This window comes from Vanacampus margaritifer, chromosome 18 (genome assembly GCF_051991255.1).
Source record: "Vanacampus margaritifer isolate UIUO_Vmar chromosome 18, RoL_Vmar_1.0, whole genome shotgun sequence".
NCBI classification, from domain to species: Eukaryota; Metazoa; Chordata; class Actinopteri; order Syngnathiformes; family Syngnathidae; genus Vanacampus; species Vanacampus margaritifer.
Window position 1 is genome coordinate 1,033,122 of NC_135449.1, and position 27,960 is coordinate 1,061,081.

General features: G+C 41.7%; 1 protein-coding gene and 1 long non-coding RNA gene across 7 annotated transcripts in view; one reads left to right on the forward strand and one right to left on the reverse strand.

Annotated features, from left to right (window-relative positions):
* The window catches only part of LOC144038058 (calcium-activated potassium channel subunit alpha-1a-like), a 39,939-nt gene extending 13,545 nt beyond the window's left edge, over window positions 1-26,394 (forward strand). Inside the window, exons 6-30 of one of the 4 annotated variants that reach the window (XM_077550172.1) lie at window positions 1,194-1,269; window positions 1,377-1,452; window positions 2,225-2,395; window positions 4,757-4,848; window positions 8,338-8,448; window positions 9,111-9,216; window positions 9,297-9,379; window positions 9,632-9,701; window positions 10,173-10,328; window positions 10,401-10,510; window positions 10,591-10,659; window positions 10,733-10,819; window positions 10,890-10,966; window positions 12,648-12,680; window positions 15,133-15,226; window positions 20,827-20,950; window positions 21,065-21,289; window positions 21,491-21,683; window positions 22,106-22,219; window positions 22,274-22,387; window positions 22,619-22,749; window positions 23,484-23,678; window positions 24,330-24,448; window positions 24,544-24,738; window positions 24,907-26,394. In XM_077550172.1, the coding sequence (XP_077406298.1) occupies window positions 1,194-1,269; window positions 1,377-1,452; window positions 2,225-2,395; window positions 4,757-4,848; window positions 8,338-8,448; window positions 9,111-9,216; window positions 9,297-9,379; window positions 9,632-9,701; window positions 10,173-10,328; window positions 10,401-10,510; window positions 10,591-10,659; window positions 10,733-10,819; window positions 10,890-10,966; window positions 12,648-12,680; window positions 15,133-15,226; window positions 20,827-20,950; window positions 21,065-21,289; window positions 21,491-21,683; window positions 22,106-22,219; window positions 22,274-22,387; window positions 22,619-22,749; window positions 23,484-23,678; window positions 24,330-24,448; window positions 24,544-24,738; window positions 24,907-24,928 (2,843 nt within the window). In that variant the 3' untranslated portion in view covers window positions 24,929-26,394. Of the gene's footprint in view, window positions 1-1,193; window positions 1,270-1,376; window positions 1,453-2,224; window positions 2,396-4,756; window positions 4,849-4,934; window positions 5,027-8,337; window positions 8,449-9,110; window positions 9,217-9,296; window positions 9,380-9,631; window positions 9,702-10,172; window positions 10,329-10,400; window positions 10,511-10,590; window positions 10,660-10,732; window positions 10,820-10,889; window positions 10,967-12,647; window positions 12,681-15,132; window positions 15,227-20,826; window positions 20,951-21,064; window positions 21,290-21,490; window positions 21,684-22,105; window positions 22,220-22,273; window positions 22,388-22,618; window positions 22,750-23,483; window positions 23,679-24,329; window positions 24,449-24,543; window positions 24,739-24,906 lie in introns of all 4 variants that reach the window. The other 3 variants (XM_077550170.1, XM_077550174.1, XM_077550171.1) reach the window with 3 other exon arrangements.
* Window positions 21,793-27,960, reverse strand: part of LOC144038069 (uncharacterized) — a 110,920-nt gene continuing 104,752 nt past the window's right edge. For all 3 annotated transcript variants that reach the window (XR_013289139.1, XR_013289140.1, XR_013289141.1), the window contains exons 7-8: window positions 24,890-25,051; window positions 21,793-22,816 (exon numbers count right to left, since the gene is read on the reverse strand). This is a non-coding gene — a long non-coding RNA (uncharacterized LOC144038069). The remainder of the gene's footprint in view (window positions 22,817-24,889; window positions 25,052-27,960) is intronic.

A 27,960-nucleotide genomic window follows, 5' to 3' on the forward strand; every position in this document is an offset into this window, starting at 1 on the left:
TCCCGCTTGGCTTCCTGCTTACGTGCCGCCTCTTACTGGGGTAAGACGCGCGACCACGCTCGCCAGTGGTGGCGGCGGCGGCGAGTAATCGAGTACAAATACTTCCGTACTCCACTTTGACCAGACTTTCACTTTTGTCGAATTTTGAGGACAAAATTGGATTCAATCTAATCTTAACATACCCGAACGTGAAATGTGAAGCGTTTGCGGAATCCAATTATATGAATAATGCGATTAATCGTGTCCGCCCTCAACTTTCAAATTCTATCGTCAAATATGTGATCACTTTCGGAATCGAATTGGTCGAATAATTGAATTGTTCGTTTCTCTTTGTTGAAATTCTACACGTTTCAAAATTTGGAGAATTGTAAAGTGGAAAAAAAATAATAAAAAAACAATTTAAAAATATATAAAAATTATATAAAAAAAATAATTTATAATATATAAATTTTAGAGGCTTTTAGAATTTTCATCCAAAAGATGAATTAAATGGATTTTGGGATAAGATTGTAACACAAACTGTGGAATATGTCAAGTCGTTTGAATAATTGTTTTACAGGATTCTTACACTTTTCAAATGTCTTGAGTTCCAAATATTTTGTGTTTAATACATTAACATTAATAATCAATCCAATTTGTTTCATTTTTACTTCTTTTTAATTACTCTTGATTTTCACTTGATTTCTTTCGCTTTACCTGTCTTACAGTTTCATTTCTTCATTGTGAATTTAGGTTTATTTCTTGAGTGTCGTTTTTATGAGGTGAGGTATTGAAAAAAAAATATTGTGGAAGTTTTAGTTGAGGCGTTTTGTGGATTTTTGAGTCTTTTTCGAAACGTATCAGATGGCAGCTGATGTGTTAGCTGCGTGTGTTTTTGTGATTTTCCGCCGCGACACACGCAGCAGCCGGTGTGCGTTGATGGTTTTCCGCAAGCGTCCATGCTGACTTTGTTTGTTTGCGGGGACCGAAGAGAAGTCGCGCGCACGCACGCACGCACGCACGCACGCACGCACGCACGCAGCAGCGGCACCTTTTGCGCTAGTTGTTGAACGTAACCGCAAGTGCTTCTCGATTGTCAAAATGAATCGTCTGAAGTTGATGCGCGTTTTTGTGAGCGGTCGCTCGTTTCCTTTTGCCGCTTGTGTTGAATTTTAACCAGCACGATCTCATTTGGATTCTTTTTCTGCTTTTAGGGTTGAGGTTCTTAAGGGCCTTACGGCTGATACAGTTCTCTGAAATTTTGCAGTTTTTGAATATTCTCAAGACAAGGTGAGACTTGATTCCATTTTGGAAGCACTGTTTGGAGTGGCGTGTGTAGTTGAATCTAAAAAGTACTTCATCATGCAACTTGTAACTTGAGTTTTTGTTTCAACCAGCAACTCTATCAAGTTGGTCAACTTGTGCTCCATCTTCATCAGCACGTGGCTGACGGCGGCCGGCTTCATCCATTTGGTAAGTCACATGACTGCAAACTGCCGACCGGGCTGGGAAGTAACCAAGTACAAATACTTAGTTACTGGATTTGGTCTACTGACGATTTTTCAGGGATCTGTAATTTGGAATTTTTCTAGTTTTCTATTTCTGTTTTTGGATGATATTTTACTTTATTTTTGGACATTTCTTGTGTGATTGGTGGCGAATGCGTTGTTTAATTTGTTCTATTACTATTAGCTAATTTAAAGTTGTTGTTTTTTTTTGTTAGTCAGTTGACAACGTTAGCAAAACAAGATGCGACATGTCACATCATTTTTATACTTCTAACTTGGATTCATTTAGCCAGGCCATATTTTTGTCTAATCATTTTTATTTTACTTTATTTATGTATTAATTGATTTACTTTTCTTTATTTTATTAATGTATTATTTGAGTTACTTTATTTATTTATTCACTTCTTGTTATTAATTTAAATTGTATTTACTTGTATACTTTCTTACAATGTTTGTTTTGTTGTTCTAGTTTTGCATGACGAATTTCTGTTCCATGTATAAAGAACTTTGTTTACAGCAATGCTTGTTTTAAAGTTTTTTTTTTTAGTATAAATAAAAATGAGTAGTAAAAAAAAAAGAAGAAGCTCTCAGCCGCCCTCTTGTGGCATTTCTAGGCCATTACAAGGTTTTTTGTTTGGACGACTTGTGCTGTTTGCAGCACACTTGTGCGAGTCTTTTCCAAAAGTATCAGTATTTGCGCTCGGTGTCTTTATTTGTCACGTATGGCTTCGTTCCAGGTGGAAAATTCCGGGGACCCTTGGGAGAACTTCCAGAATTCTCAGGCTCTTTCGTATTGGGAATGCGTGTACCTGCTGATGGTCACCATGTCCACGGTGGGCTACGGCGACGTTTACGCCAAAACCACCCTGGGCCGACTCTTCATGGTCTTCTTCATCCTTGGTGGTCTGGTAAAGAAAAGACTCTCGTTTGGTTCAAAAATAACGACATAAGAGAAAGAATTGGGGAGCGTGGCCACTAGGTGTCGCTCTAGAGTGCTGTTGCGTGTTGTTTGATTGTGCTAATGCTGAGAGATGACTCTTTTGACAATTTGCCATCTTTCACAATTATTTATTATTATTATTATTTTTATTTGTTTTCACCCACTGACTAAAAAAAACCACCACATTTCCTTGTAATGACGTTATTCTCGTAAAATGCTCAAAATAATTTGTAATATGACTGTGACGTCACCCTCGATAACGGGTCGTAATTCTTACGAAACAGTCTTGACGCTTGGTGTAGAATGCAAACTTTTTGTGCATTTTTGGATGCCATACCCTGCAGTACGTTTTTTAGCCCCGCATTTGTTTCTTTTCATGTCTCAGCATTGCCACAATTGCAATATGTGTTAGTTGTTGATGGTTAAATGTGTTGCGGTTTCAGGTGGCTCTAACCCCCTTTTGTGCCCCCTTTTGCCCCATCCCGCCAACCTCCCGACGTTCCAAACTCCCAACCCCTCAATTTTCCAACCTGCTAACCTCTACCACAACAAACACCGACACTGGAATGATTTGTTATGAGGCCCTCAGATGGATGCAACATTTGCAAACAAAACGAAAACAACAAAAGATTCTCATGGCATAAAAAGAAAAGAAAAGTATATACAGTATGCAAGTTTAGTGACATAAAAAATGGCTTCCTAAATGTATTCTTATAAACATTTTTATTTCCTAAAAATCTTAAAATAAATGTTTTTTTTTTCTTTTTTTCCCCCTCTAGTATTAAAATTTCACTCCCCAAAAATGAAGAACTTCATATGACCATTTTCTGGGATGAAAATCTTTGTTGTCTTAGGACACAATTTTTATTTTTATTTTTATGTATTTGTTAATAGGAAGTTGCATAGAATAATACTAGTCAAATTTAAAAAATACACTCATAATATTCCAACTTTATTCTTGTAAAATGATGATTTTTCTCTTGTAAAGTTAAAGCATTTATAGCGACAACAAAAAAAACTTTCCGCTTGCAAATTTAATTTTATTGCGTCTATTTTTAATAAACGCACACATCTTTTTCTCATAAAATCACAACTTCATACTCGTAATGTGACTTATTATAATATGATAATTTTAAAATTTTCAGATTTTTGTCTCATTATCATATAATTGGGAATGTTTGAATTAAAAAAAATTCTCTTCCTGATTCGATTTAAAAGAAAAAAATCATTCTTGTAAAATTGTGAATTTTTCTGGTAAACTCAAAAGAAAATTGTCATACAATTAATTACAACGTTGTCTTGTAATTGAAAAAAAAATAGCTTTCTGAGTTGCAACTAAACCCATAAAACATACAATACAATACATGGTTAACTAATAGTTTTGTTTAGTAATTGTTTGATTTCATTCTTCGGCGTAAGCCTCCATACTCCGATGTTGGCCTCGCATCACAATTGTGACGTTTTGAGTCCAGGGCATCGTTGAAAATCATCGTGTGGTGTGTTTGTTGATCAAAACATGGCACTTAAGGATTTCTCTTTCATCGTTTTTTTTTGTTGTTTTTGTCAAATACATTTTCCCATCACCGATTAATTGGCTGTCATTCAATTTCTTTCGGAGTGGTACTTGACTTATAAGTTTAATTCTTTCCGTGCTCGTAAATGAAAAATCACTCCTATTTTAAATCAACACCCCCCATTGAAATGAATGGAAATGTCTTTCCTCTCTGGTTCCGCCCCCCAAAAATCAATACCAATTTTTTTAAATATGGAAAATAGTATCATCATTACAAAAAGGGAATGTAAGGAAATTGCTTTTCCTTGAATGATACGATGTTTTCACATCACTTTCACTGAATTTCTTAAGTATTTATTCATGTATTTTTTGCGGGGTTTTTTCTCAGCACTTTAGTACTACACTTTCATCTGGAAAGTGTTTTCGATGATTTCAACTGATGGTGGCTGGAAATTGTGAAGTTCGCTGCTGCCATCTAGAGGCGCAGTGCCTGAAGCACACTTGAAATCACTTTTTGTTGTTGTTGCTCTTAAAGAACCCGCGACAGCTCAAAACTTGTAAATCACGACACTTGTAAGTCAAGATACCCTCTGAAGCATTTACATACTTCCTGTTTGTTTGTTTTAGTTTTTAATCACAATGTAACCGATTTAATTTCAGGCTACATTGATTGACACAACATATTTGTAGTCCTTCTTAAGCGTGGAATGCACCCCCCAAAAATCTCCTTTTTCTGCACTGGGATGAAATCTTGAAGTTAGTGGTCCTGCACTTGATTTCTCTGCTGGCCTTTTCTGTCTCCTATGTCCTCCTTAGGCCATGTTTGCGAGCTACGTGCCTGAAATCATAGAGTTAATAGGCAACCGCAAGAAATATGGTGGTTCCTATAGTGCTGTTAATGGCCGAAAGTAAGTATTCCCGGGAGGCCGCAGCAGAGGCTTCTCTTGCATGCCCCCCCTTTTTTTGTTTGCTTTTTTCTTTTCCACGCATGTAGGCCATGTTTGCTCGCTACGTGCCAGAAATTGCCGCTCTCATCCTTAATCGGAAGAAATACGGAGGGAGTTATAACTCCACCAGAGGCAGAAAGTAAGTCCCATCTTGTTCATCGGTGTGGTTTTTCTGTGTGACTTTTTCTTTTGTGAGAAAAAAAAAAATGTTCAAGTCACACCGTGACTGAAGAACTGGGCCATGGTTCGTCTGTTTTGTCTGCTTGTGTTGCTGCTGCTGCTTCTGCTGCCGCTCGCTACAAATTTGTCTTGTGTCGTCGTAGGTTTTTAAAAACAAAGTATCTTCAACCCACTAGTAGTCTTGTAATATTTCTCTTTATTCTCATAAAATTCCCTTTATTCTTGTAAAATTACAACAAATTTGCCTTCATTTTTGGAATTTATTCTTGTCAAATTATAACATTTAAATGTAATATTTTTACTATAAAATTACTATTCCTATTATATGTACATATTGAGTTTTTACTTATAAAATGAGTATTTCTCTATAAAATTAAATACCTTTTTATTGTTACATTTAAATTTTATTCTGGTAAAATTGTTGCCTTTTTTTCTTATAGTATTTTAACTTTGTTTTTATAGAATTATTATTTTTGCCTGTAATATTTTCACTTTGTTAATATAACAATGCGACTTTTCCTCATAAAAGCTTTCACGTCACAATATTTCTATTTTATATTTTTGCTTTGTGATACTTTCACTTTATTCTTAAAACCTTGGAAACTTTATTTTGACAAAATGGCCACATAATATAGCTCTTTTTTTTATTTTTTAATTCTGGTATAATTCTGTCTTTTGATGATGGTGTGGGGTGTTTGATTGATGTTCCACTCCACAAGTTGTCACGTGACATTGCATATTTGTGACGTTTCCACGTCAGTGTACATCCGTCCGTCATCCATCCGTCTCTGTGTGTGCGTGTGAAGTGTTTGCTGTCACTCCCACATTGTGTATCATTTAAATGCATGCTTTCCTTTGACAGTACATCCATTAAAAGTATCTTCAATATTTGGAATAGTACACAAAATCGTGTAAACACAGTTAGTAGCTAGTAGTTAGTTAGTAGCTGCTCAGTTTCACCAAATGTTTTCTAAAATATGCCAAGTTTATTTAATATGGGGGGAAAAAAACGCATGTTAATTTAATGTGCTGTAGCTTGCTGGTGTTTTTTTTCCCAGCGCTGCGGAAAAAAACGATTTGAATTGGCTTTGGCTGTGCTTTCTTGTTTTTCTTCTTTTTTTTTTGGCGCTTTGCTTCTGGAACATTCTTGGCCTTTATCTTCAGTCTGACCTACACCCTCGGGACTCGTTGGTGACATTTTCCTTTGTTTTCTTGCCGAGGTAGTGAGATGAAAAGACGACGTCGCTGCACTCAATTGTTTTTGTATTTATTTATTTTTATGTTAGCCTGCTAGCGGAAGCCATGTTAACAACACTAATTAACTATTCACTTTTTTCAACTGATTATAAGCCAATGGAAGTCTTAAAACAGTGACAGCTTGGTAAAACAGCATAAAAAGGATATGAAAAACTTCTGACAGTAGATGTTTTCATCCAAACATGAGTGGTGTCAGTCAAAGACAAACAGTAGTTACGATGCTAATGCTAAGTGAGCATGACAACGATTCTAACGCCGCACAGGCAACTAGTTTGCTGCCTCGATCGGACAGACAGTATGTCGATGTGTGTACACTTTGAAAACGTCTATTTATTCATTTTACGAGTTGCGAATCACATTTCAAGGGTGATAAGATAAGCAAGACTAGGCTAAGCTAACGATAATGCTAAGCTAGCTCGAGTTTTTGTCTATACTGCATTGTTGTTTTTAGACAAGAACACAATTTTTTTATTTCACTTTTAAGAACGGAAGCTTTTGAATGAATAATGTAAGTACACGTTTTCCCTCCTAGTTATATTGTTAAATGCTGTGTTATGTTCAAACTGTGCATGATGTTACAGTAGCTTACAATATGAAATTGGGAGTAAAACCAGCGGTCTCATTGATGAACAGTCAGTTTAAGAGCTATAAACAAAATTTGGGGTGCTACTGGGTGTCAAAAGTTTGAGAAGCAGTAGTCGACTGATTTTTAAACTTGCAAGTAGCAGCTGGGAGTGAATGCTAGATGGTTTGTTGTTGCTATTTTCAATTTTCTTTTCTTTTTTAAAAAAAATTACAAGTTAGGCTTGGCTTGGCTCGTCAAAGCACAAACATAGCGTGTTAGTTTTTTCATCCGTCTCTCGGCAAGAAGCTAATTGAACACCTTTTCCAAAGTGTTAAAATGCCTCTAAAGAAAAATATGGCTTTATAAGCTATTGTAAATGATTAGAATCGTGGCAATTTATTCGCTCAAGTTTTTTTGTTTTTTTTTTAAACTCGCAAATGAAGAGAAAATCTTGACATTAAACTGCTTAAATGAAGTTTGATGTGGATGCTAGCTTGGATTGAATTGGAACATGTTTCTGCACTATTTCCCTCACGCCGCTTTTGCTGCCCCCCTTTTTTTTACGGTGCCACGCTGACATTAAAATATGACAAAACCCATTTTTTAATACATTAGGTAAATAAGTCCTTCAATGAAGACAACTTATACACTTGTTTAGGTCAATTTTGTGGTAAAAGACAAGAACTAGCATTGTAAAGCTCAGCTGTGTAATTTACATATTTATTAGTATTTTGTTTAATATTTATTAGGTATTTAGTTTTTATTTACATACTTACCTAATAAGAAGTATTTTACTAAAGAAAAAAGAATGAAAACCATTTCGTAAAATATAAATGTTCAAAATAAAATAAAATATTTTTGATAGATAACAAAATACCTCAATTTAAAAAAAAAAAGTATAAAAAACATACATAAACATTATAAAGTAGTACACACATAGGATGTTAACTGCTTAATATAAGAAAAACAAAAATATCTATTAAAAAAGCTTAAATAAAAACAACATCAAATAAATAAAATAATTCAACACAAAAATATACAAAAGCCTTTAACAAGCTGTTATAAATTACGTTCTACAATAACAGAAGAAGAAAATGAAAACAATAGACGACTTATTCCTCCATTCTAGCAATGGCAATTCAAGCGTGTGTTTTTTAAAGCAATTTTCTCGACTTTAGAGCAGCATGTAAAGATATAAGCTCGTATTAAGTATAAATTGTGTTTCTCGGACAAGGCACAAATGAAAATCAAAAATGTGTGGATGTCCTAATCTCCTTTTAAACCAACTCTGATCCTTCCTAATCCAAAAACGCTCGCTCGCTCGCTCTCATTGTCGTTGGTCCTTCCTCAACGCCGATTGCTTGTCATGTCTGTGGCATCACGTGAAGTTCTCATCTCCACGCGTCCCGTGGCAAACGTGACTAAAACGTCTGCCGCCTTCCCGTCAGGCACATCGTGGTGTGCGGCCACATCACGCTGGAGAGCGTCTCCAACTTCCTCAAAGACTTCCTACACAAGGACAGGGATGATGTCAATGTAGAAATTGTTTTTCTCCATAAGTGAGTAACAAAACAAAATCATATTCGGCTTGAGGTGTTGCAGTGCATCTAGAAAGTATCCGCAGTGCTTCGCTTTTCCCACATTTTTGCGTGGTGCCACTTTAGAACACGTCGTCGTTGGCCACGAGTGCATGCACGAAAAAGCCAGAAGCACCTGGAGCGGAGGGAAAAGGGGGGGGGGGTTGATTGGATGTCCGACTTGAAAGCCAGTGTGTGGATTGGGGCTGGTGTGGCTGCTTTAGAGCGCCTCGTTGTTGGCCGTAAGTGCAGCCGTGATGGTGAGAACAATGGATATAGTTTCACGTCCTAAATATGCTAGACGACGGTTAGGGTCATCCAGGTCAAAGTAGTGATATTTGATTTTGAAGCCTCAACTGTTTTCAGAGCGTGGGAGACCGTTTTCCGGCCTTGCCTGCCGGCCCCATGACCAGGTTGAGGTTTTATCACTTTCCAAGGACGGATGTTTAAAGGGCTTTCATTCACAAAAACAAATCACTACATGATTGATCGCAGCTGGTTTCCAGCATGCATTCATTCGTTCATTTTAAAGATTCAAACAAAACAAAACGGGGAAAATAATGAAGCATTGTGAATACTTTCCGGTGGCACTTGTGGAGAATTTTGAATGTCAAACAAGAAGAAGAGCTTTTTGTGTGTGTCAGTATTTCCCCTAATCTTGAGCTGGAAGCCTTGTTCAAGCGTCACTTCACTCAGGTGGAGTTCTACCAGGGCTCCGTCCTCAACCCGCACGATCTGGCCAGAGTCAAAGTAAACACGCACGCTTTGATCACCTTTCTTCACTGGATTATTGGTTCTACTTGAATCTTTTATTTTTTTTTCCTCATCAGATTGAATCAGCCGACGCCTGTTTGATCTTAGCTAACAAATACTGCGCCGATCCCGATGCTGAAGACGCCTCCAACATCATGAGGTGAAGCGCACGCGACCTTCGTTTGAAATATTACAAAATGCCAGTTTACATTTCAATCATGGAAATATCCACTTCATATCAGGGCCAACTCTTGACTTTATACATTTTTTTTTTAAAGGAGGCACAATTTCAGAGTTCCCAAGTGTCTTTAAGAGCTTCCTGCTGTTGGCATTAAAATGTCAAATCTTTCTGACAGCAACATTTTTATCATCAAATTTGTAAGTTTGGATGTTTTTGATGTTTTCATGTTAGGGTCATTTCCATCAAGAATTACCACCCAAAGATTCGCATCATTACTCAAATGTTGCAGTATCACAACAAGGTAAGCAATGCTAATGTTTTTTTTTTTCTTCGATATTTTTTTTTTCAAAGCCGATACATATACCGATCATTAGTCGTCAAGGAGACCGATAATTGTTATTTCAAGCCAATATTTCTTCTTAGTAAAAGAGAAAATATTATCAACATTTTAAAAATGTACTTTTTCTTTTAACTTTAAACATACAAAGATTTGACGGATTTGTTTAAAAATTCTAGCAAAAATTCATCAGCACGTGCTACGCTAAAACTACGCAAGTAAATTTCTACTGGAGATTAAAAAAAAATCTCAAAATTTAATTTTAATTTTATTATTATTATTTTTAAAAAATTTAATAAAAAGTGTAATTTATTTTTATTTTTATAAAATGTAAATTGAAATGAACCCATAAATGAAAATGTTCCTGTAAGCGACAAATGCATGCGAACGCACGAGACGACCGTTTTGACGTTCTCACCTGTTTGACATGTTCAGGCGCACCTGTTGAACATTCCCAGCTGGAACTGGAAGGAGGGCGACGACGCCATCTGCCTGGCCGAGCTCAAGCTGGGCTTCATCGCCCAGAGCTGCCTGGCGCAAGGCCTGTCCACCATGCTGGCCAACCTCTTCTCCATGAGGTCCTTCATCAAGGTGCGCGCCGCTCGCGCTCCGACTCGCGCCCGCAAAAAGCGCTTGTTTGTTTGACGCTGGCGTCGCCCGCAGATCGAGGAGGACACGTGGCAGAAGTATTACCTGGAGGGCGTCGCCAACGAGATGTACACCGAGTACCTGTCAAGTGCCTTCGTGGGCTTGTCCTTTCCCGTTATCTGCGAGTCCGTACTTTTTGCCACGCTGCAAACCGGAAAATCGATCCGCACTAATCGATCAAATCACTCTTGTTTTTCTTCTTCAGGCTTTGCTACGTGAAGCTAAAGCTGCTGCTGATAGCCATCGAGTACAAGTCGGATCAGAGGGAGAGCAGGTAAGCTATTGACCGATGGTTAAGAATGGGGACGTTTTTCAAATGTAAATTGCCAATGATGTCGATTGATCAGCACGCTCATCAACCCTGGCAACCACGTGAAGATGCAGGAGGGCACGTTGGGCTTCTTCATTGCCAGCGACGCCAAAGAAGTCAAAAGGTAACGACCGCAAGCCAATCATCCATCTTCACTTGCGGATTGTTGTTTTGTCTTTTGTTTACGTCCACAGGGCGTTGTTCTACTGCAAAGCGTGCCACGATGACGTCACGGATCCCAAGCGCATAAAGAAATGCGGATGCAAGAAATGTAAGTTGCGGAATGGTGACGGCTGTCCCAATACTTTTGTCCTCTCAGGATAGCAGAATAAGATTTTAAAGACGCTGCAATATGGAACTTTTTCCCAATTTGACCATTTATGACCGAAACGTCTTCTAATTAGTCGCTTGACGCCTTAGCGGTTCGCAATGGGTACTCCTGCAAGCCAACAGTTTTCAAAAACCGATTCGGGTTCCAATTTCCCACGCCCTGTCTGCGGATGTGACGTCATGCCTCGGTGTGTATGTGAAGAAGGGTATGTGCAGTTAAATTTTTCGTCAGCAGGCGGCAGTAGCGATACGAAATGGAATATTCTATGTCCAGTAGCTTTAACACTTGACTTTTTATTACTGCTTGCTTCATGGGAACATTTCTACTGGCCGGCCGAGTCTGTAATACAAGAAATGACCAGCAGAGGTCCTTACAGATCTTCAGCAAAAACAGAAGCTTCCAGATAATATTTTAAATGAAATAGAAAGAATGAAAAATGCTCAGAAATCATTTTGGTCCAGTGAAGTAACATGACATATTATGATTTATAAGTTCATAACTAGTGAGTACATAAGCAAGTTTTAAATAACTAGTACGTACATGGTTATATTACCACATGTAAGTTAGTGGTATTATTATGATCCATTTATTTAATGTATCTTTTTATATTAAATGTCATTATTTTAACTGATTTTGAAATAAAAGGACCAAAAGTCTTTTTTAAATCAAATTCACATTTATGTATTTACTTTATAAACTCAATGTAAAAGAGGTGCCAAATACGTCTGTTGTTATATTAATAAGGCTTCAAGTTCTTATAACTTTTCAAGGAAAATGCTCAAATGTAGTAGTTATTCTATTTTCATTCATGTCTTTGTTCCTTTGACAATATAAATGTTAACATGAATTGTGAAAAGCTAAAGGTGCAGTTGTGAGTTCCATACGGCAGGTAGTGGGAGACTCGATGGACTTGTTTTATTACAATCGCTAACTAAGAGTCAAGAGCATTTAATTGGACTTGAGTGGAACGAAATGGACGGCGTGCTTGCGTCTTGACGGCCAGAGGGCTTGTTAGCTTGTGCTGATGTATTGCGCAGGGCAGCCACAATGTGTCGTACAATTGGCTGCAAAACCTTGTGGACTGTCACCCGTTTTTAGCAAAAAAGCCTCCTGACGGAGTCCATGCACTTTTGTGTTTGGCCCGGCTCGGCGGCGGCGGCGGCTCGGCGGCGGCGGCGGCGGCGGAGCCTGACACGGCCTGACGTGGAAATGATGTTTGCATTTTCCTTTTTGCTGGGTGGGTCGGCGTGACAGTTCCTCACCAGCAGGCAGCGGGACAGATGCTCGGCCCGTTAGTGGCGCGAGCCTCCGATGGCGGGCGACGCATGTCAGGACGCGCCCTTTGAACGCGACTGTCGCGGCGCCGCCTCATGGCCCGCGGGGGCGTGACCTTTACAGACCTTTGGGCCGTGACGTCACACGCGTTTCCGGGTGGTGTGCAACAACTCGGATGGCGCCGCTTGTCAACAAAAGCTTTCATGCCGTTTGAGTGAACATGCAAAGTCGCTTTTGATGATGAGATGTGAAAAAAATACAATGAAACGATTCCTCACAATCTGTGAAAATCCATGAAACAAATTGATCACCCCTTGTAAGATGTTTTTCTGTTTGTTGTCCTCAGCTAAAAACACCTACAATGGATACATCAAATCAAGTAAGTTTGCCTTTCTCTTCTTCACTCACTCACTTTTTCAGTTAGTATAACTGGAGATAGACTGATATGTTTTTTCCCGGGCCGATACCGATAACAGATATTTGAAGTCAATATTCATTTTCAGTTCAAAGGGGTGGTAAAAAATTGGCGTTCTAATTTTTGAAAATACAAATGCCATTCTTGACTCTGTTTATTGAACAATTTCTTCTCAAATTGTTGAAGTTTTTTTTTTTAATCTTAGAAAATAAACATCCTTCTAAATTTCTAACAAAAATGTTCAGGGCTCCCAAGATTATCAGTACGTCTTCAATAGTGAAATGGAAACTTCAACAAGTAAATACAATAGCTCTTTGTAGTTTTTTCTACAGTAAATTTTTTTTCTCCTAAAATTAAAAAATACAGTACCTGAAATCTAAAAAGAACTTTCACATTTCTTTGTTTTCATGTGGAACAAAAACAAATGGTTCAGAAGGTTCCCAAAATCAGCAGGATCTCTTCTAAAGTTATCTGGAAATGTCAACAAATTGAAGTTTGACCTTGATTTTGGAAAAGGCTAATATTGTTATTTGTCAAAATGCCCGACAATAATTGGCCAGGCTGGTCTAACTCTTGATTACGTCCGTTAAATACGCGCCGTCATCCCAATCCAGCCGTACTTCATTCTAATACTTTGTTTGTTTTACTTGCGTCGTCGTTTTCGTACGGACTCTTTTCAGGTCATTGGAATGGTCAACCTCTTTTTATTTTTTACAATTTTCTATTTGTGTGTGACGTGTTTGTCTTTTCTTTTCTTGTCCTTTTTGGTGCGTCCTCTCAGCAGCAGATGTTGCGCCGACATCACGCAAACGCGCTGCAGTTATTATTAATGGCCAGGCAGTCAAGTCGCATTTGGAAAGTGCAGTCGGCCCGTTTGCTGCTAATCCGCGTTGTCAGCCGCCTCGTGTTCCTGTGGCACAACAATTGACGGGAACACCTGAAAGCATATTTATTAATTCATGTTTGTTATAAATATAAATGTCCGACGTGGGCGGTTTAAGTGGTGTTTAATAGAAATGAGTCTTTTGTTAAATTATTCACATATTAGCATTCTTGTGCCAGGAAGAATTACGCTGATATTAATGCTTTAATGGTGAATAAGAGTCACGTTATGATTAATTCAAATGCACAAGGCAGATATTATTCACCTTCAAATGCGTTCACTTGGGTGAGTACACTCACCAAAATTACGGGAAAAAATGTTGGTGTCTTTCAACGAGCAAGTTGTTTGACTATTACAGTTCTATTTCAGTTTGTGTTTTTTTTTGATGTAAAAAATGACTAGAGTTCAATCTGGATGCAAAACAAAAAGAGCTTTTAAAATCAAAACATGCCGGAATTTCGCTCGATGTTGAGCAGACACAAGCTAGTTTGTGCTTGTTTGTTTACCGTGACTGTTGAGTCATCCACGTGGTTTAAGAAACTGCTATAATATGTCGTTCTTTTGCTTTGAAAGTCTGGCCTTTGACAGGATTGTGTTACGCCAAACTTGCGGTCTGTTGACGTTTTTTTAGACACAACTTGCAAAACGTGCTTCGATTCTGGGAAATGATTTTCGGAGTCATGCAAATTATTTTATTTGTTTGTGTGTAAGAAAAACGAGCAGATGACGAAAACTGGGACAAAATGTAAACAAAATAAAACAACTCTAAATTAGAATCACCGGGAAACTGAGTTTCCACTTCATATTACGATACCAAAATGTCCAACCCAACCTTTGCTAGCTTAATGCTAACATATCATGTTTCTACATAGCGGGGCTAATGCAAATTGAACTGAAACGGATGGCGTGCAAAACCAAACCAAAACAACAACCCCAACTTAACACCTGCTGAGGCCTGCAGGCTTCCCATCAGCATCCTCGCTCCCCACGGGTGAGTTTTTTGGTGGACCTCCACCAGGGAAGCTTGACTTAGTGTGCCCGCGGGGGGGGGTCCAGGTGGGCTTGGGTCCGCCCGGGTTGTCGGAAAGACAGCCGCCGGCGCAGTCAAGTAGCGGCAGCGTCAGCGCTGGTAAGTGCGCGCTGCGTGTCACAATTCCGACTAATGAGGCAGCGTGTGCAGATGTCAGCTGCGCCGCATGAAATATTGAACGGGCCGCCAACATTGTTGTCGGAGCACCGCTGGAACAACCCCGCCCCCCCCCTCGCCCTTTTCCATTATGGTGTCACCCTCCAGCATGTTGGCCGCGTTTGATACGTTCATATATAAAACACAACGTGCTGTCCGTCACGTCCAACGTTGCCAAACAGTCGGGCCTTGACTTACAAGTTGAAGTTGTGCCGTGACCAGGCTCGTTACTCAAATCACTCTCAGACAATGATGCTCAGTTTGGACTCCGTATTGCAAAAGTGTGGCGACTGTTGTGTTGAGATTTTGTGCTTCCAAGTTGGATGACGTCCTTCCTGTCGTTGCAGTTGAGGACGACCAACAGTCGGTGCTGTCGTCCAAAAAAAAGCAGCGCAACGGAGGCATGAGGAACTCCCCCAACTCCTCGCCGAAGATCTTACGGTAGGACGGACCTTCGACACTTCAACGCCAGAAAAGAAAGAAAAGGTAGCATTCGGCAGTCATAACGTTGTCGTCGAGCTCAAATTGAGGAATGACGACGAAGATAGAAATCATCACGCTGGTATTTGTTTACATTTACGGCATTATTTACATGCGTTGAAAAAAGCAGCCAAAAAATAATATAAGTCATTTTTATTCTCTTTCTTTTTTTCATCAAATGACAAAAATAATCACCAAAGGCTGCTAGCTTAATGTACAAACGCAGATGGCAACATATGTGAACACAAACGGTCGCAACACATGTAGACAGACATTTTACATTTATCTTTATCCTCTGTACGAAAAATATTACGTGACCGTCTTCTTTGTGTATTTATTAGGTTTTGTATTATACTGCCCTCTAGTGGGCAAATAAAATGCAAACGTTGTATTGGTTGTGACAGGTTGATGAAACCCAATCGGATTCTTACAGATCTTGAAAACAAGTAGCGATATTATTCATATTTGAAATATGTTTCCATATGAATATACGCACTGTATCAATCCCTACGGCTTTATTTTTAGTTTTTTGTACTACCGCTAAATGCTGCCACTGTGTCCAGCAGATAGTCGTTGGCTTTGTTGGGTGTCGAGCGAGCGAGCGCCCCGTTGTTGTTGACTCAACTGCGTCCCGCTGTGGGTGAAAACAAGTTTGGCGCTCAAACGGCGCACTGACGAATGCGCTTCGCAAAAAAAAAATGAAAGCCACTTTTGTTGCTCGTTTCCATGCAAAGAAGCAAAATCATCTGACGTCAAATGATTTCTTTGATGATCATAAATTGCAAATGCTGCTTGTTCAAGCTAGCAGAGAAGGCCTTGCTGTCCCTGCTTGCTGTCCCCGCTTGCCGTCCCCGCTTGCCGTCCCTGCTTGCCGTCCCTGCTTGCCGTCCCTGCTTGCCGTCTCTGCTTGCCGTCCCTGCTTGCCGTCCCTGCTTGCCGTCCCTGCTTGCCGTCCCTGCTTGCCGTCCCCGCTTGCCGTCCCTGACCGCCCGCCACCGCAACGATGCGCACTCGCTTTTGAGGGCAAACTTGCCAAGCGCTCTTCAAAAGAAGCGGCGTGCCACTAATGCTAGCAGCCGCCCGTCACGGGACGGATGGCCCCGGGCTATTCTTCTCTTGGCGGCTCCCTCCGAGGCGCACGCAGGACATTTTGCCGGCGTATTGGAACGCTACCTTGCTTTTATCTTGTCCCGTGCAATTATGCCGACACTTATTGATTGCGACCGCAGTTGGTCACCAGGGGGCGATAATTGGCGTGGTGGAAATTTCGCTTTGGCTGACACTTTGGCTCTTCACTTGACTTTTACATGTGAAATTCAACGTCGCTTTCACACATTTCTATACAATACAGAGCAATTTTTTTCTTGATCAAAAGCACACCCAAAATTGAGTTTTTTTGGGGGTGTCTGGAACCCAGAAAATTGAGAAAATTGATTTGAAGTGTACTTACTTAAAACTTAGTCATAATCAAATGAAGAAATTCATAATAAACTTCTAAGTCGAGGTACAACCATAAAATCTCCCAAATTTACAACGTTTTTTTGTTGTTGGACCGTTCAAAGAGTGTGAACGTCCAGTCAATCGCTTGTTCAGAGCGAAAATCCGCAAGTAATTTATGCGCCCCAAAATTGTTTGAATAGTTGCAACAAGATGCCGGCAAAGCACTGCTTTTTTTCTTCTTCTTCATCAAATGCCAAACTGAATACACGGCTTTAAGTATTCCGGTCCGTTCCTCACAAAGGCTTTCAGGTCAATTCAAGCATGACCTTTGACCTGAAAAGACACACAGCCAGCAAACATCAGCCGAGTGTTTGTTTGCGGCGTAGGACGGCGGGCAAGTTGCGCTGCCTGCAGTGGCGTTTCCTGATGTAGCCTCGGGGCGACGGGGCCGCAACAACAAGCTGAGTGTGTACTGGTTGAAATGCGGATCCGCCGTCAATGTGTGGCCTGCAGGCCTTCCTAAATAAGTCATGGCGGGCAGATTGGCTTTTGCGTTTTGAAGAACACGCCTTTGACAGTTTGCGTGGCGCTCGTGCGTGTGCAAAGAAAAGCTATTTGACAAAGAGCTGATGCGCAACGGGGGGGTGCAAACTTTTGTGCTCAAGGGGCCACATTTCTTTCCAAATGGGCAGATGGGCCAAAAAAGTGAAAATCATGAAAATAATTGCCAAGATCATTTTTAACTTACGTTTTTATCCGCGTAGACTCTCACTAAATGTGTTTTTTCTTGTTTTTGAAAATGACTTGGGCAACGATGCTTTTAGACTTACGAGATGTGCATGTAAAATATGTAAAATCCTTTTTTTTTTTTTTAAATTAGGTTCCTTGAAAGACATTTACTGAACATTAAATCTATTACTGCCTATTATTTGATACAATGAATAAATTTTTTCATTATTTATAGTTTTATTGAACCATTTAATCAACTGATTTATAAAATCATTTTTATTTTACTAATATTTTTATTGTAGAATAGTTTGCATTTTTAAGTGTCCCAAAGACATATGTATACGTTTTTTGTTGTTGTTTTTTTTTTGCATGCAGAATTTACAAAAACAGCCAGCAGGTGGCAGCAGAGCATAAGAGACCAACCAGGGCTATGTTGCAAAAAGCTCTTTTCCCTACTGTTTTAAACAAATTTGTGAATAATGATGAAACTTAGCTATATGCTAATGCTAATTGCTGCAATATGGAAACGGATAGAAATATACTTTTTTTCCTGATGAAAGACTCTAGTCTTTCTTTTGGTAGCTTTCATTTTTTTTATAGCAATAGAACACAATATTGTGTGGGCCTTGTGAACAAAGGGGGTTGCTTCAGTGAAAATTGGCTGCCAGTGAATGAGTTAAATTATGAACAATGTTATTTTGATTCAATATAAAGTCCAATGTGTTTCTGTACGAATGTGGTGAAACACAAACGGTGACTTAAACAGCAATTTTAAAAACCAAACCAAAAAAACCAAACCCAAATAACAGACATTTGTGTCATGTAGCACGACCAGCGTTTGTTTCGCTTGCAAACTGCGAAATGTAAAAGCCATTTTAGTAGACGTGGGTCAAATCTGACCCGGAACCGACTGTACTCAAACTTTGTAGCTGCTGTACAAAAGGACGACATTGAATGCATTGTTGTTGCTGTCGAAAGGATTCAAATGTTGACACCAAGAGTATGTTGGTCGTGACATCATCTCGTCCACGTCGTTAGTGTTCAGTCGTCATGGCCGTCCGTCATGGCCGTTTGGTTGGTTGGCGAAGGCTCGTCTAATGCTTAGCGTGTCACAAAGTGTTTGGCGGGACGCCGGCTAGCGACGGGCCGTCACGGCTGACGGTGAGCGACGAGCGTCCTGGCAGGCGGCGCGCCCGAGTGACAGCAAGCCCCCCCCGACCCGACCCGACTATCGATGAAATATTTAACGCTTTCACGTTTTTTAGGCCTCACGTAAAAGACAGAAAATGTCGGAAATGATGTGATACCAAATGCAAGTCCATGAAAAATCTTTTTAACAACCCCTCAAAAAGCAACTATGGCATTTCTGATGAAATGAAAGAACTCGCAACAATTTGGAGGCAAGTCTTTGTTACCTTGCGAAACTTGGAAACGGGTTACAATTACCTGCAGAAGCCACAAGAGGGCAGCAAAGCACTATTCTTCTAATAGACACGTCTGACGATCCAACTAAATGCCATGAAATAAAATGAAACAATACAAAAAGAATTTGCTGTTTTTTCCACTGAAAGGAAAAATGTTATTTTTTCCATATTATTATTAACATTCTTATCGAAATGTGTTCGTTCCAAATGGCATGAAGGCATCAGGCAGGGCGCCAGCGAGGCCGTCCAGCCAAGTGTCGCTTTGGGCTAGCGGCGCCCCCCGCAGGAGAAGGAGGAGACCACGCTTGCCTGCAGGGCCAGCTGGTTTCGCTTGACATTTTCACGCATACTTGAGAGCGTACTTAAGGCGGCAGGCGTCGCCGCACACTCGAACCCATCTGGGCGAGGATGACCGGACGTATTGGGAAAGGTTTTGGACAGAGACAGAAGGCCGCCGCCGTCTTTGGCTTTCAAGCAGATGACGTGGCGGCCCACTTTGATGTCTCGGGTTTTTTGAAGTGCAAATGGAAGCGCGTTTGTCGTTTGAACGTCTCAGCTGATAACCGCCGTCCTCTTTAGAAATATCCGCTCGGCGTCGGACGAAAAGCTGCCAGACAGCCAAATCATAGTATTATATTCCAATTGACTAAACATTGTTAACGTGAACTCCAAAAAACTGATTGCACACAAAAATATTGGAGGTCATTTTAGAGGTGTAGTTTTAATACAGTGATATTTTTGCTCCCGGTTTCTCTACTGTCGGAATGTAATATAATTGCCAAGTCTGCATGTTGGTGCGTTTTACTGTTCTGACATTCTAGGGCTGGCGAGCGATTCGATTTCGTTTCAGTTCAATCCAATATCGAATAATTATGGAACATCAATTCTTCTTAAATGTCAAAAACATGATCAAAAGTCCACAAATATTAACTCTTTGACTGCCAGACGTTTTCAGAAAAGGGATGCCGTGTGCCAGCCGATTTAAGCATTTTTGACTGATCTTTCAAGGTTTGTTTCTACCTTATTCCGTTTTTCAGTAATCAACAATAGAAAATGGTTAGTTTCACCTCTGTTTTGAAAAAAAAACGTCTTTTAACGTCTTTGGCACTCCTCCATAGGATTTTACTAAACGTTATTTAACGTTTTTGGCAGTCAAAGAGTTAAGTTCCAAAGTCAATATTGCGGAGGAAGTAACTCGTCAATCGATTTCGTTTATGAATGAAAGTAACACACTTAAAGTGTTACACAAACTTTGATATTAGCAAGGATGAGATGAAAATATTTTCATAATTCTAACTTAATATTAGTAAATATAAACTTAAAATATTCTGAATTGTCTTAAAGTGCAATAAGTCAGGTCTTTTGTACATTTAAGAAAATTCTTTTAAATTTGCGTGAAAAGTCAATTTAAAGAAACGCAGTAAGATAAAAAGAATTTATGGGGAAAAAATAGATATTTAATTGATTCATGGTTTTATGAATCAATATTGGGCTCGAAAAGGAAAATCAATTCGATATCAATTATTCTTTTTTTTTTTTTAACCCAGCCGTATTCCAAAATATATTTGCGGTTTGGCATTTGATTCCGTTTTTTTATGAACCCGATTTCTTGCTTTTTCAAAAAAGAATCCGCCTCCATTCAAAAATGCCAAATGTGGTCGTACCTGACTGCATTGTTTGACAATTTCGCCACCGATGTCCCGCCTCCCTCCCATCTGCTTTTCGAGCCACGCCGCCATCTTCAAACTTTAATGCGGCCTTCAGATTGGGACGCCAACGCGATTGGGCAACTCGCTGAAATATTGAAAGCTTTTACGGCGCAACGTCGAGCGCAAAAGGCCGCCGTAATTGCCAGTCGCCGCCGTCTTTTCCGCCTGGCCGGCTTGTCGGCGTCGAGCGCGGCTCGCAAAAGCTTTGGTCGGGGACGGCGGCAAACGTGCGACTCACCGCCAACTCTCGCTCCCTCAGACACGACCCGCTGCTCATCTCCGTCAACGAGCAGATGGAAAGCGTGGACGACAACGTGAAGAAGTACGACTCCACCGGGATGTTCCACTGGTGCCCGTCCAAGGACATCGAGAAGGTCGTCCTGGTGAGCGTCTCAGGCGAGATTTGCTGACACGGCATCAAATGCGCTTCTGGGTTTTGCGAGGGGCGTGGCTAAACACGCGCGACAATTCATCCCGGCCGATCCCTTCCTCGTCAGACCCGAAGCGAGGCGGCCATGACGGTGCTGAGCGGCCACGTGGTGGTGTGCGTCTTCGGCGACGTCAAGTCGGCCGTGATCGGCCTGCGCAACTTCGTGATGCCGCTTCGTGCCAGCAACTTCCACTACCACGAGCTCAAGCACATCGTCTTCGTGGGCTCGCTGGAGTACCTCAAGCGCGAGTGGGAGACGCTGCACAATTTCCCCAAAGTCTCCATCCTGCCCGTGAGTCAGCCGCGAGCCCGCGAGCCCGCTCGGCAATTTGCATTCAATCGGGCACAAGAACTTTTATGTTATTTATTATTGAAAAATCGATTTTACTTATTCAAATTGAAAACATCATTTTTTTAATTTTTTATTAAAGTTCCTCTGGAATAGGCGGGCTAACGTTAACCCCCCTCTTCCCCCCCCCCCCCTCTGCAAAAGGGCACGCCGCTGAGTCGAGCAGACCTGAGGGCCGTCAACATCAACCTGTGCGACATGTGTGTCATCCTGTCAGCCAATCAGAACAATATTGACGACGCGTCGCTGCAGGACAAAGAGTGCATCTTGGCGTCGCTCAACATCAAGTCCATGCTCTTCGACGACAGCATCGGCGTCTTGCAGGCCAACTCCCAAGGTGAGCTTGGGGTGGGGGGTGGGGGGTGGGGGGGGTTTATCTGTGTTAGAAAGTAAAGTCACATGACTCGTGAGCGGGTTGCCATGGCAACAGGGATCGATACACAGAGGTGGAATGTTTATTTTAAACTCAAAAGTTCGAAAGGGATGCACAGTTGAAATGAAGAAAATTAATTCCGCATAATGTAGCTTTCAATTATTTCGTTAGCATTCGGCTTTCAGCATTCCCACGCAATTTCTGCAGAAATGCTACGTTTGCGTAAGATACCTTTGCTTTTAAATGTCTTTAACGCTTTTCTTTATGAATGTTGTCATTTTAATTGTCTAGCACATGAAGTTAGCTCGCTTCGTGCACAAGCTAACTCAATACGTCCAACGCCATTACACTAAATGCACTAATCGGTGTGTGTGTCGGCTTTGCAGGCTTCACGCCGCCAGGCATGGAGCGCTCGTCCCCCGACGGCAGTCCGATCCACGGAATCGTGCTCCAGAGCTCGGTGACGACGGGGGCCAACATTCCCATCATAACCGAACTGGGTGGGTAGGCCTTGACGTGCCGCAGCTAGCGCGGGTGTCGCTAACGCGTCGCAGCTAACGCGTTTATCCCTCAACGGCCGTTAGCGAAATGCCAGCAAAACGTGCCTGCAATTTCACTCGGTGCGGATAAAAGCAGCGGGACCGGCATCCAAATGATTACCGAGTTGGGTAAGCCACGACGACGCCGAGTCTTTCGCGGGATTTCGTTTGGACTTTCGGCGCATGCTTGACACAATTGTGCTCGCAATTGTTGGCTCAAAATTCTCAGAAAGAGAATCTGCGAATACTTGTCACATATAATTGATCCTGTTTGCTGTTCAAATAACTGAAATGTGGCATGTAAAGGTTTGCTCTCTTTTTGATGTCGTGAAAATGATCATGATTTGTTGTCGTTGATAGTAAACGATTGCAACGTTCAGTTCCTGGACCAGGACGACGACGACGACCCCGACACGGAGTTGTACCTGACGCAGCCGTTTGCCTGCGGAACCGCCTTCGCCGTCAGCGTGCTGGACTCCTTAATGAGCGCTGTACGTTTTCTCCTCGCACGCCGATTTCTTGACTCGGAGGAAAATGAAGGCTCACCTTAAGGTTAACCTGTAACAACAACACACGGCAGAAGGTCAAAAAGAAAAACAAATCCTCTTAAGGCTGGTGAAGTTGGAGTGGAACTGATGGCTTGATTGGTCACTTTTCAAATTGAGTGCGGTTGGAACAAAAGCCGTCAAACGTGATAAGTTTCAGGGTTTAACGTCATTATGTTCACTAGTGCTTAAAAAGATTTAAAGGGATACTTGACTTATTTTGCAGTTTTCGTGCAGTAAAAAGTTCATATTTTGTCAGCCATTTTCCCTGAAGCAACCCTCTTTGCTCCCGGCTGTTTAACTGGATTTGGACTGATTTTGCAAGGCCCACAAAATATTGTGTTCTATTGCTATAAAAACATGGAAACTACCAAAAGAAAGATGAGAGTCTCTTTTTGTAGCAGGAAAAAAAAGTATATTTTTTATCTGTTTCTTGTTTGCAGCAAATAGCATGAGAATATAGCTAGTGTAAGTTTCATCATTATTCACATTCCTGTTGGAAACACCGTCAAAAAGAGCTTTTTGCAACATGGCCCTGGTGGATCTCTTATAATCTGCTGGCCGTTTTTGTAATAACCACCGTTGCTTTAAGCCACCGCTTCATGTCAGAAGTTGCATCCAAGCCCGCTGTAGGCTCTCGAATTGATGATGTGAAATTGACAGCGCACTTTTCACGGCAGACGTACTTCAACGACAACATCCTGACGCTGATCCGCACGCTGGTGACGGGCGGCGCCACGCCGGAGCTGGAGGGGCTGCTGGCGGAGGAGAACGCCCTGCGCGGCGGCTACAGCACGCCGCAGACGCTGGCCAACCGCGACCGCTGTCGCGTGGCGCAGCTGGCCTTGTACGACGGGCCCTTCGCCGACCTCGGGGTGAGGACGCAACCGCCGCGCGCTACATGACTTCAAAAAAAATTAGTATTCGGCCACGTGACGAGTTTGTTGAAAAACTAGGCTTGTAAAAATGAGTGCATTCATTTCGAGTTAATTAAAGCATTACAAATTTTTTTTCATGCTAGATTTAATGCCATTTACTAAACAGATTAAAGATAAAATTTGCGATTAACTATTGAAGTCATGCAATTAAAAATGTGAACTCATTTGCTCCCAAAAACATATAAATGCGTTCTATTTTAAATATTACAATGCTCCCAAAGATGTATTTATACGTTTTTTATGTTTATGTAAGAGTATGCATGAAGTAATGGTAGTTATTACAAAAACGGCCAGCAGGTGGCAGCAGAGTATAAGAGATCAACCAGGGCCATGTTGCAATTTTTTTTGATAATGATGAAACTTAGCTATATTCTAATGCTAATTGCTGCAAACTTTTTTTTCCTGATGAAAGAAGAGACTCATCTTTCTTTTGGTAGGTTCCATGTTTTGATAGCAATAGAAGACAATATTCAAAAATCTGTCAAAATCCAATAAAGGGGGGGTTGCTTGAGTCAAAAATTGTTGTGAGTGAATGAGTGAATCTCCCGACACTCCCATGAGAAACAAAATTTTTTTTTGGTCTTGTAGGACGGCGGTTGCTACGGCGACCTGTTTTGCAAAGCCCTGAAAACATACAACATGCTGTGCTTCGGCATCTACCGGCTCCGCGACGCGCACGTCAACACGCAAAGTCAGTGCACCAAACGGTGAGTCTTCCGTCTTCCGTCTTTGCCGTCTTTGCCGTCTTTGACACAGCGGGACGACGTTGGCTTCAATGGGCGCCATTTGCGTCCCGCCGCAGATACGTGCTCACCAATCCGCCCTACGCGTTCGAGCTGGTGCCGTCGGACCTCATCTTCTGCCTCATGCAGTTCGACCACAACGCCGGCCAGTCGCGGAGCAGCCTCTTGCACTCGTCCAGCAAGAAAAGCTCGTCGGCGCACTCCATCGGCACCGTCAACCGGGCCAACCGCAACCGGAGCAGGGACAAGCTCAGGTACGAAAACAAACGGCCACGTTTCACTGCGCTTCAAATTCACAAACGCTTTCCGCATCACGTCATGGCCCCCCCCATTTTGCTCTTCTGTGGTAAAAAGAGCGCCCTCCTGTGGATCAACATTTTGGATGTGTGTGTGTGTAATACGCACCTGTTGGTGTGTTGCAGAAAAGACGTGGTTTACAGATGAGCAGCAGGGGGGCTCGCACCCGAGGACCAAGCCCGTCAATACGTACGCCGCCGCCGCCAACCGCTCCATCGCACCCGTCCCAGAAGCACAAGACGAATGCTGACGCCGGCGTGGGGGCTCCCCCTAGTGGGCCAGGAAACAAACACAACCACCGTTGCATTCTGGGAAATTGAGTCACAAGACGATCGCTTGCTGCTACATTTGAGACAAATCCCAAATTGGAAACTTTCCGTGGCAATTAACTCATTCACTCGCAGCCATTTTCGGTGATGCAAAACCCCCCCCCACACAATGTTTGTCTTCTATTGCTATAAAAATATGGAAGCTACCAAAAGAAAGATTAGAGTCTCTTCTTTCATCAGGACAAAAAAGTATATTTCCATCTTTTGGCGTCCGTTAGCTAACCTTAGCTTTTGTCATTAATTGCCATGGAGAGTCCAGCTGTTGAAATGTCGCCATCTGGCGAACGGCATCCGTCGTCTTGAATTGTCATCACCTTTGGACACATTTGACTTCCAAATATGATAGAGCTGTTTTTCCTATTCAATTCAAAACGATTCAAAGCCGCACGTCGCATCAAGTGGGCTCCTTTAAGTCCTCCTTTGGCTCGAAGCACTGCCTGACACAAGCCCCGCCCCTTTCTCCTTTCCACCCACCCCCAAACAGCTCTATCATAATTCCCCCACATGCTTTCGACATGTTGCATCCTTCGCACGCGTCGCGCTAAGTGGCGCGTGCCAGGCGGTGCTTCGGCCGACGGAGGACCTCCCGACGGGCTCACTGCTGCGAAAAAAAGGCTTCCGGAATCCAGCGGTGGCGAGAACCGGAAAAGATCCAACATTGAAATGCGTCGAGCTTCTCGTGTGCTCGACTTTGCGTTCCTCACACGCCAAATACGTGTTCGACGCGCTTTTGTGTGTGAGGAACGCAAAATAAGAAGATGTCAAAAGTCATATTGGAGTCTTAAAAATCATGATATGGGGGTGAGGTGGGGGCGGGGGTTAAGGGGGGGGGGCATTGTATACCTAACTGTCAAGTACAAATAGACTTGGACATTGTACTCGTATATTTTTTCTTGTTGTATTTTTAAAGAAATAAACACATTGCTATTGTCCTGTCACGATTGTTATTTGCGGAGGGGGCACATGGGACAGATTACAGCCGCTCTTGCAGTTTGAAAAACAAAATCTAAAATTTTTTTTTTTTCACAATTTGACCAAATCAGCATGGATGTAGTAAGTATACTTACTATACATCAGGCCATTCTTGGTCTTATTGTAATTATTTTATTGCATTTTTTGCCTGACTATGATATTGATGACATTTTTGGTCATCTTTTTTTTTACTATCCACAATGTTTTTTTTGTCTTCTGCCATTTTTACTGTCGATGTAAGACAGAAGACTGCAAAGCTTTTGTTGTTCGACGAGGCAGCAGACAAGATGAACAAATAAATACTTGAAATCACTTACATTGTTGACCCTGAATCTATAATCTATGAAAGTTTGACTTTTTGAATGGACCGATGAAAATGATTCCATTTTTTGACGAGCGCCTCTTATTAGTTGTCTTAGCAGAGGCACAACATCATCAAAATAGTCAAGCATTTCCAACACTTTAGACTGACGTCATCAATCGTTTGACGCTAACAAGCTTATTAGCCTGCTAAGCTAACAGGGGTCGTCCGGCGTCTGCCGCCTCATCCAACAACCAACTTGCCACTGGAGCGCGTTGTGGCGCATTTCAAACGACTGCCGAGCGACGCAAACGTTCGCCTTCTTAACCGCAGCGTTGACGTCTTCGCCGCGCAGCTTCCAGCGGGTGACGCCGATGCGAGTTGACGCGTACCAAACCTGCGATGTCCCACAGCCATCTGCGCCTGTCAGCTCCGCCTACATCAGCGGCGCCGACCCCGCGCCGCCATGACACCTGTCACAAACTTTTACATGTCTGCTCTTTTTCGGGGCGGACGGCGGGAGAAGCGTATTAAAAAAAAAAAAAGATGGCGAACGAGGACGCTCGGATTACAGTGGAGCACGTAACGGGCAAATTGTAAACATATAAAAGCATTTTTATTTGTTTATCTTTCATTTTTTGACCTTGAATAATTATAAAATTAATACATGTTAATATTAACACTGGTTTTAAGAATTATAAATGTATATGATGAATTATTAAATGGATTAAATTAGCATTTTGTGAAAGCCATACTGTATGAAGAAATCGAATTATGCACCATATATAATAAAAAAATAAATAATGAAGCAAAAGTCAGCAATATTGTTGGCTGCGTTGGACATTTGAGGTGATTGCAGTTGCTCCGTCAACGTGAACTTTGAACCCTCTCTGATCAGCACTTTTGGCAAGGCAATCCATCACGCTGCTCTTACTGTCACACGAGGAAGAAGAGGAGGCGGGTAAGGAAGAGGAAGAGGAGGAGGAGGAGGAGGAGGAGGAAGAGGAGGAGGAGGTGGCGGCTTCAGCTGCAAGTCAGCGGCTAAGCGGCACCGCTGGAAGGCTTGTACGTCAGCAGGATGCGCGCGCACGCACGCGCACACGCACGCCACCTGTTCCCAAGCCAAGCTGACGGACCCCGTGAGCAAGTCACCACGGGGGTCCCGTGACATGTCACAATGTGACAAAGAAATTCAATGGAATGTAAAGAGTTACAAGATTTTTGCCCTGCTCCGTCTAGTGTGCACACCTTTGGCCACTTGGGGGCAGTATAAGACAGAAATGCAGTGTTGTCATGGAGACTCAGCAATGATGAATTATTCTTTGTGGAGGATAAAGAATATAAAACTGTGAGTATTGTTGTATATTCTGTCTTCACGTCTTGCTACTGCTCGTCTTCAAAGAAGTTGTTAAAAGATTTTTAATCACTTCAGGATTGATGCTAGTTGTGTTAGCCCGTCATGGCATTTTGCATTATGCGTTAGCATTAAGCTCAGATGTAGTTTACATTTCGAATTTTGAAAATGTCAATGTAATAGAAGCTTGGACGTCGTTAACATGATCATTTTTTTGGTCATC